The 9,708-nt window shown below is 33.9% G+C and overlaps 2 protein-coding genes across 2 annotated transcripts; one reads left to right on the plus strand and one right to left on the minus strand.

Moving 5' to 3' along the window:
• Window positions 1-287: 287 nt before the first annotated feature.
• LOC107414834 (binding partner of ACD11 1) lies at window positions 288-3,553 on the minus strand. Its single transcript, XM_016023030.4, has 5 exons — window positions 3,338-3,553; window positions 2,275-2,378; window positions 2,063-2,138; window positions 1,170-1,256; window positions 288-1,084 (listed from the first exon to the last, which is right to left on the minus strand). Exons 1-5 carry the CDS (start codon window positions 3,341-3,343, stop codon window positions 497-499), a joined length of 861 nt encoding a protein of 286 aa, XP_015878516.3. The 5' UTR covers window positions 3,344-3,553; the 3' UTR covers window positions 288-496.
• A 1,425-nt stretch (window positions 3,554-4,978) lies between these two features.
• Window positions 4,979-9,101, plus strand: LOC107414871 (syntaxin-22). Its single transcript, XM_016023075.4, has 7 exons — window positions 4,979-5,415; window positions 6,074-6,167; window positions 6,480-6,619; window positions 7,159-7,233; window positions 7,645-7,802; window positions 7,922-8,022; window positions 8,749-9,101. Exons 1-7 carry the CDS (start codon window positions 5,207-5,209, stop codon window positions 8,812-8,814), a joined length of 843 nt encoding a protein of 280 aa, XP_015878561.3. The 5' UTR covers window positions 4,979-5,206; the 3' UTR covers window positions 8,815-9,101.
• The last annotated feature ends 607 nt before the right edge of the window (window positions 9,102-9,708 follow it).

Genomic DNA, 9,708 nt, shown 5'->3' on the forward strand with positions numbered 1-9,708 from the left:
TCGGTTAATGGTGCACGCTCCATAAAACTTTAAATGAAGTCATTTTTCTGAAGAAAAACTAGTTAATTTGGCTCACCTTTCTGTTCTTCTCAATTAATATATTCTTTCCTTTTAAACTTGCTCGAATAAACACATAATTATAAGATAGCTGAATCCAAACCTCATTCGCTTCATCTCTCCCTAATCCCCCATAAAGTATTTCCCGTGCCAGAAAGAAACACGATGAAATTCTTTTTCATTTTGTATGTTGAACTAAAATATTATTTGGCAAGAAACACGAGAACATATATGATGATAAAGTAAATACTGAAATAACAGTAGCATCTGGGACAACATGTCCAACGCGAAATATCGTTCTAAATGACTACATTGAAGCTAATGGGGAAAAAGTATGACTCCGTTCTCCACCTTGTAAAACTACTGCTCCTGATAAATGATAATAACCAAGCGCTATATATGCGAATATATATATATATATATACAGGCCTTTACCACATCAGAGGATCAATCCTTGTGGCTCTGAAGAATTGGAGGGTTTCACCGTAGTAGTTGTAGTAGTAGTAGCAGGAGCTGCATTTGAAGGTTGGGACTCTTTGGGGGTCTGAGCATTGCCTCCTTCGTTACTTCCATGTTCTTCTTCAGCTTGAACCTTTTCCTTTGCCATCTGCCCCACTTCACCAGCAGCCTTGGCAACCCTGCTAAAAGCACCAGTAACCCATGTTGCCCCAGTCAATACATAGCGGTTTTTCATGATTGCAGATCCAGCATTACTGACCGACTGCTCAGCAGCAGAAAACGCAGATTTTGTCTTCTCAGAAACCTGATACTTCTCATCCATTTCCTTCACCTTATCGTTCACCATGGTTGTGCCAGCACTAATTTTCTCAGTAAAACCAATCTTTTGGTCCAAAGAAGCAACTTTGGCTCCTGCAGTTGAAGTCAACTGGTGCCTCTCATCGAATGACCTTGCTTTGTTCAGTGCATCTTTTCCTAAAATAAAGCCCTTGGCTAGCATGCCACTGACAACATCCTCTGCCTTTTTGACAGCTGAATCTGAACCACCCAAATTTGTGCCCTCCGTTGCCTGATGAGATTGAAAAATGAATAAATGACAGGAAACTTTTATTCAGAAGACGAATATGACTGATGCCCAGAGAAGATAATTTTACTGTTGGAAGTGAAGAAGAAACAGCAGCTGGCAGCTTGTACTCTGGAGCAAGAGCAATGGTGACATACTGATCCACTATTGTTGCTCCCTGTAAGATGCAAATAGATTAACATAAGATATCAAAACAAAAGCTTTCAGGTTTAAATCAATCAGGACAAAGATAATAAGAGGACACACTCTCTTCTTAAGAGCAAGGGAGAGAGTATGAGAGTAACAAGTAGAGTTGTAAGATAACAAGAGGAGACACTCTCTTCTTAAGTGCAAGGGAGAGAGTACGAGAGTGTAAGAAGTAGATTCGTAACAACTAGAACATTTGCCAGTAAACCTTTGCTATTTGCATGCCAACACAAATGTAAATCTACATAAAAAGTATGGGATGTAGAGGGATTAAAATGGGTAACACCTTGTGTCCTATTTCAGAGGAAAGAATTTTTCCACACGATTCAACAAAGATATTTAATTTGAAAAAACTGAGGGTAATGTAATTATGTTCAATTCCTCAAAAATAAATAGCACCAAATACCCAGAATTTAATATTGGATGGTAAAGGAAAGAATAAAATCAAATATGAGACACCATATTATACATTTTGAAAACAGAAAAAAATTATATTTCACTTAGAGATCATCCATGCTACAACAACTTTTCTGTAATATAGGAGGCCACATCACTGCTTTAATGTGATAAATTAAAACCTAAGTTTCACATAAAAATTGTATCAGAATCAAGGAAATACTATGAGAAGTTAATCAATTTATGAGAGTGAATTAATGATGCTTTCCTCCAATTCATATCCAGATTGCCAAAATATGATGTATGACATTACAATCCTTCATAAACAATTAAAGATATATATATATATATATATAAAGGTGCATTGAGAGCTGAATCCACCGATAGAAGAACTGCAGTCTCTGCTCCTTTGGAATCTCTGAAGGTAACATATGCAACTTGAGATCGCTCGTTCTCGCTAGAAAAATTGAAAGGAAAAAAAATACATACGTTAAAAGGGAGAGGAAAATAAGAAGAAAACTACATCAAAACTTTCTAAACCATCCTTTTTTCCTGTTTAGCCACCAGAAAAGGGAGGGAAAGGAGATTTAGACCTCTGCATCTCAACATGATCAATGTCTCCAGAAAAGGAAAAGAACTCCTTTATATCTTGCTCAGTTGCTCCTAAGGAGACATTACTGACTTTTACTGTTTTTGTCTGTAATGCAAAGGAGGAAATTATGAACTTTTAATCCAAATCAATATTAAACATGCTTTCATAAGAAACTGAAGGATGAATATAGGAATAAACTTATTAAGGAAACTAAAGTAGTTCCGACAATACATTATCATGGCTTCATGATCTAGGAGAGAAGAAAGAAAAAGAGGAAAAAACATTTTGATAACAACCATGTATAAGCTCAAGTTGGAAAGCCTCGATCTAGAGGATAAATGCTTGTTTCTAATTCGTTAAATTCTTCAAACCGTCATATTTAATTCTCCAAACCATAGTAAAGTTAAGCACTAGTAGAACTTATTGGATTCAAGTATTGTCCCTTGATTTTGTTAAAGGAAACAAAAATTTTGTCTTGATAAATTTTTTTTATGTACATAGTAAGAAACAATATGTGTGTGTATATATATATATATATATATATGTGATTTCCTCTAAATTAATCCTATATATTCCTGTTCTGCGCCATCAAAATCATATATATATATATATATATACACATTTTTATTGAAAATCCAAAGATTCACAACCCAGACAAAATATGACATGTCATCAATCCAGTAAAAAATAAATATAAAAAATGAATAAAAAACAAAAAGAAAAAAAAGATAATCCATGTTTCTAAAACTGGACCTGTTCACAAAAAAATCACAATCAAAAGCAATACTAGAAGCCATCTTAACTGTACAGATTGATCAGGGAAAACCCCAAAAAGCAATTCAATTATTCTAAACGGAATTACATCTTTGTCTCAGTAACAAAAGATGATCCATATGACCAAACTCTAAATTTGCCGGGAAACAAACACATCAAAATGAATAAAATAAAATACATGGGAAATCAATTTCCATATGATTTCAGATAGCATAGAGTAGAGGGAGATTGATAAAATAATAATAAATAATAAAAATAATAAAATAAAGAGGAAAGTTGGGGGTTCTCACCGCCATAACGCCTTAGGCTTTTACAGAGAAGAAGAAGAAGAAGAAGAAATGTTGAGAGGTAAGAGAGAGAGAGAGAGCTTTTGACGGTTAATAGGAAGCGTGGCACTACTCGTATTGCGTATAAAGGCGGAACTCGGAAGGAACAGATCCTAAGTGACCGTTTTTTCATGAAATTTATATGCAACCGCTTTTCGTTTTATGCATTTTTCTGGTTTTCTTTATTATTATTATTATTATTTTGCACAGTTTTTTTTTTTTTAATTTTTTTTTAAATTTTTTTATCGTATTAAGATTTTCCGAAAAGCGTACCAATTAAATAAATTATGCGCAACGTTGTCACTATTACATTTTGCTTAGACAACACGTGGGTTCTCCGAGTGAAAGACACAATTCTTCGTTTTTTTTTCTTATTCCTAAAAAGACTCTTTACCACCCGCGGTTTGACCGTCTTTCGATATGGCTCTTTTAGCATCGTGCTGAAAATTAAATGGATCTTTTTGCACCTATACCTCTTTTAACTTTTTGTATTGATTTGTAATTTAACTTTTAAATTCTGTATTTGTCATTTATACCTTCCAAACTCTTTAATATTTTACAATTGTAGTCCTGTATCTGGCGTATAGATGAGAATTTTGCTAATTTTTTAAGTTATAAGTGTATATTCTATAAAATTCAGGGACAGATCGTCAATTCATGCCAAATTTGGAAGGTATAAATATAAATAATCCAAAATAAATTTAATATAAATCCAGATACGGTGCAAATAGTTGTTATATGGAAAAGGATAAGATTAAAAAGATCTACTTAGAAGGTATTTTTTTTTTTTTATTAATTGGTTAATGGTATATGCTTATCTTAAAGATAAACATGATCTTCTTTACCGTAAGTAATAGTTTGTTTCATATTCACCCAAAAAAAAAAAAAAAAAAAGGTTTGTTTGACTTTCTTCAAGAAACTACAAACTTGTATGTATGCTTTTTTTTTTTTCTCCTCTCTTTTTTAAAATAAATATAATTTTTTAAAAAATAAACCATTTTAGATTTTTTTTTTGGGGGACTTAAAACCATTTTAGATAGTTATTTAACTTATGTAACAACATATAGATATCATATGTAATAAATGGTAACAAATAGTAATTTGCTTCTTTTTATATAGTAAATTAAATGGATATATGACAGTATAAATATCTATTTTTTAATCTTGAAGGTGAGGGATAATAAGTAATAATGCCCAGTGAACTTATAAAGAGAAATAGCAAAACACAATATTTACAATCAATTATTAAATTTTATAATGTTAGAGGTGTGTGGATAACTGTTTTTTATAAATTTTTCCATAAATTTATAGGATATCAAAATCAAAATCAAAACCGTATATAAATATAAAGATTATTATTTGATGGATTTAGGACATCAGGTGTGTGTCAGAGTAAAAAAAAAAAGGGACTCATGGAGGGTGAGGAGTGATGAATGATGATGTGGGGCACGTGGTGGCCAACAACCAAGTTGGGTCCAGCGGAAGTTTCCGATGGAGTTTGACTTGGCTGGAGGTTAAGGACAAAGAAACAATACTATACAAATACTTGTTTGATTCCGGTTTACCAAACTTCCACCCCTCCCATTAACAAACCAAAAAACCTCCCCCCCCCCCCCCCCCAAAAAAAAAAAAAAGTTCCAAAACCAAACACAAATTTGTAGTTGCTATTAGGAACCGAAATCCAAAATCTATTTCTTTTTTTTTTGCTTTTTTGTGATACAAACAAACAATTAACAAAGAAGGGGACACAAATTTTGAAGTTATAATCGTATTTCTCAGGGAAGGAAGAAGAAAGTAGAAAGAAAGGAAGGAAGGAAGGAAGAGAAAAGAAGAATGAGCTTCCAAGATATTGAGGCAGGGAGGCCGGAACAATCCTTTGGCTTCAAATTCAATGAGCCTTCTCAGTCTCAGTCTCAGTCTCAGTCTCAGTCTCAGTCTCTAGCTTCTGGGATTTTCCAAATCAACACCGCCGTCGCCTCCTTCTATCGCCTTGTCAATTCCCTCGGAACCCCCAAAGATACTCTCCAACTTCGTGAGAGACTGTCAGTCTTCCTTCTCTTTTTTATTCTTTTCTTTCTACATGTTCTTCCTCCTTTGCTTCTTTTTATTTAGTTAAAATCATTCCGATTCTGTTTCCTTTAATTTCTGGGTTTTTTTATTTTTTGAAAATTATTCAACTCGATTAGTTTTTTGAATTTTCTATTTTAGTAGACTCTTATGATATATTGATTGGGAATTATCAATATACTTGCTATGGCTTATGTTATGGAAACTACTTGAGTTGTATACCCAGAGAACAGACTAGTTGTATGGTGTCTGTTGGGACAAAATATGAGTGTTCTTCTTCTCATAGCTTGCAGATGTTTCTAAAAAATCACCTTTTGATAACTTAATTTGTATACAAGGTAAGGATCCTAGCACAAAGCTTATCAATTTGAGTTAGCTGTGGTAATTTATGTCTTTGGATGGGAACCTGATTTTTTATTTTGTTCTCCGTTTGCAGTATTTATTGTGTCTAGAAGGAAAGGATAAATCATTTGAATGCCTTATAATCCATGACTATAACTTGGCTTTTCCCTTTTCTGTAACTCCAATTTCATTCTTTTCATGAGAAATTGTTCACAGATGAACCTTGATTTGTTTGATGTATCTGCATATTGTCATCTACTAATCTTTTCATAATGTTCACTTTACTGATAGACATAAGACAAGGCAACACATTGGGCAGTTGGTGAAGGATACCTCGGCTAAACTTAAGCAAGCTAGTGAAAACGACCAGCATAGAGAAGTTACTGTAAGTGCATATATGCGCCATGATCTTTTTGGTTAGTTAGAATTTCTATTTCATTGTCAGATAAGCTCTCCCTTTCACCCTTCACTTTCTTTTCTGCACATGCTCCACCTCCATCTCTCACTATAGAAGCGCTTGAAAAACAGTTTCTGCACACTTTTTACATATATCTGCAGCATGTGTGTACTTTAAACCCAAGCCCTATGCATTTCAGTCCCAGTTCTTTGTTGCCAACCTTTGTGTCTTTCTGTTTGTGTTGCAAGATATGGTAGGCTTTACTTACATTTTAGGTCATAAATTCACTCGTTGAAACAGGCTGCTAAGAAGATTGCGGATGCTAAGCTTGCAAAAGATTTCCAGTCCGTTCTTAAAGAATTTCAGAAGGCTCAGAGACTTGCTGCTGAAAGGGAAACAACATATGCTCCTTATGTTCCCAAAGAAGTTTTGCCATCCAGGTAAATGTTACAAGACATCTTAATTGCTTGTATACATACGTGCGCATACACAAGTACTTGTATTGGAATGGTCTATGGTTAACTTGTATGCAAAGTGATCCACACTGGAAGAAGGGAAACTAGGTCTCTTTCCCTGCTTCTCCAACCATCTTTAAGTTAATTGGTTTGTGTAATGTATCTTGTCTTAAGCTTGCATATATCAATAGTTTATTGAAGTTATCAGTTGCAACATCACCTGTATTTAGTTGATTTGACATGCTTTGCCGTCCACTGCAACTGCATTATTGAACATAAAATACTGCCTGAGGATGATAATTTGTTGCAAGTCCATGCCATTATACCAAGATGGTTTGACCAACATTTATTAGCATCTGCATTCACTCCATGTTGTTGTTGCCTTGCTGTTCAGTGCTGATTGTATCCGTTTATGGTAATAGTTGTTAAGAAGTGCTAATATTTCTATTTTCTAAATAGTTGGTCTAGTTTTTTACTTATACAATTTTATTTACCATTCTATTTTTTGAATAAATATAATGCAGTTACTCTGCCCATGAGCAGGATGTCAGTTCGTCTAGGAATTATGAACAGCAAGCTTTTCTTCCAGAAACCAAAAGGTGAGTCAAGAATTTTGTTTAATGGATGCTTTCATTTATTGTTTAATGGTTATTTTTGAAGGATGCAGAATTGGTGATTCAAAGTTTACTAGTCCTTGAAAAATTTTGTTTTTCCTTATTAATGGTTGTTTGGGAACAGTAGTATACGTTAGACTGCAACAAAACAACCTAGATAAGTCCAGGTAGGGAATTTGTGGCTGTTTTGGCTGAGGGAAAATACTCCGGCAATAATATGGCTTCATATAAAAATTGGTTCTTTAATATTTCTCCCACAAAAGAGACATAACTTTTCCAAATAAAGAAGTTTTTTTGTTGGCCCACAATCTTGTTGGCCAGATACAGGCACTTCATTATATGGTGAGATAGAATCTGTTCCGAGAGTATATGCTTACCCTTGGGTCTTGCATGCAGACAAGAGGTTTTATTGTTGGACAATGAACTCGTATTCAATGAAGCCATTATTGAAGAAAGGGAACAAGGGATCCAAGAAATTCAGCAACAGATCAGTGAGGTTAATGAGATTTTCAAAGATTTAGCAGTTCTTGTCCATGGGCAAGGAGCTATGATTGGTAAATCCTGTAGAGCTTACAGTAGTTTTGATTTTTTGTTCTTTCAACATTTCTTTGAGAATTTCTACAAGGCTACATCTATCTATCTTTGCAAAATGCTAAACATGTGTTCCTTTCAGATGATATTAGTTCTAACATTGAGAATTCCCATGCTGCAACTACGGAAGCTACTACACAACTTGCTAAGGCATCCAAGAGCCAAAGAGCTAGTTCATCTCTGGTAAGCTTTGATGAAAAGTAATTTATTTTTCAAATGTGGTGCATGGTTTTAGGCAGAGGGCTTTTGGGGGGATTGAGCTGGGGGCTGTTGTTGGAAAGTAATACTAACTGAGCATTATAAGAGCTTGTTTAAAATGCTTCAGTGGGAACTGCTAGAAAAGCAGCTTCTTAAGAAGTGAAGCACCTCCAAGAAGTGCTCATCGATATAAGGAGTTTGAAGAGCTTTCTGTCGACTTAAAAAGTGTCATTAGCTGTGCTAAAAGCACTCCTAAAAGCACTTCCAAGTTGGCTTTAAGAGTGAGAAAAAAGTAAAATTTGGTCAATTTGTGGAATGACATAAAGGCTGCAATTGTATATCTGGTAAATGTAGGTTTACTTTTGACCTTTTTGCCATATTGTGTTGCTGCACTAAATAGTTGGGTCAGTTGATTTGAATTATGACTAGCACATAATTAGACAAAATTATTGGAGAAAATAGATTTGTCAGGATCAATAAGAAACGGAATGCCCCATGTTTGATGTTGTCATCATCATGATTCTTATTTTCCGACTATTTTGGTCATTTAGGCATCAAAGCCATACAGAATACATGGTTCAATCACCTCTTCTTGTTTTTTTTTTTTTTTTTTTTTTTCCTTGGTTAATTGATAATAACATTTTAATATTTTTTATCTGTTCATTGTTTATATATAAGCAAATGGTTGATGGGCATTAATGTTCTGCGCAGACATGTTTGCTGTTGGTGATTTTCGGGATCATCCTGCTGATTGTTATTATAATAGTGGTTGCTTGAGAAATCTGCCATCACCGTATGAGTTTGTAAGTCTAAGGCAGGCATGGTTTCTATAGTTCCTTGGGTAGTGTTTATGGTTTCACTTAAGAGTTCCGTCCCATCTGCAGCTGGTGAGGTCAACCAGAATGCATAGCACTTGCAAGGATATTGCTTGCTACTCCCGCTAGCCTCTTTAGTAAATATTATCAATAATAAACTGTAAATTGAAGGTCTAACATACGGTTTAAGGGACATACTGCAAAAAGGAAAAAAAGGTTCATTTGTTAATAAATTTGAAATTCTTCCTATCTTCTTTAGTCTTTTTCTTTTTCTTATTCTTTTATATAAGGCGTATTTATTTTGTTCGGCTTTCGTCTCTTGCGAAAGGTCTCTATATGTAATTGCTTATTTTACGCAATTGGTCATTATTCAATTTTGTCGAATAAATTATTTTTTTATAACTCGGCGCTTACATTTTAAAAAGATTTAGAAGAATTTCTTTTTGGTTGGCAATATATTAACTTTTCACTGAACTTTTAGTGAATTGCTCTAAAATTGCTATTAGATTCAGACAGGATGTGATTTACCAACAAGAATATGTTTTCTTTTTCTAGCTTAATAAATGTCTTAAGACTAACAAATTTCAATATAAATTTCCTTTACATCCCACCTCATCCTTCATGCTTAAGTCAATGATTTAATTTTATTAAAAGTGGTTCTCAATTTCTATTTAGTTTCACTAGCCACGACTCGAAGAATTTTTTTTTTTTTTTTGAAAAATAATAATAATAATAATAATTGATAGTTTCCCAGAGAAGAAAATTCAATACCACAATATTTTTCAAACAGAGTTTTCCAGACGTTGTTATAGGACTGAAATAGCCCATCCCATCCCATCCCATCCCATCCCATCCA

The sequence above is a fragment of the Ziziphus jujuba genome, chromosome 8 (genome assembly GCF_031755915.1).
Source record: "Ziziphus jujuba cultivar Dongzao chromosome 8, ASM3175591v1".
Classification (NCBI taxonomy): domain Eukaryota; kingdom Viridiplantae; phylum Streptophyta; class Magnoliopsida; order Rosales; family Rhamnaceae; genus Ziziphus; species Ziziphus jujuba.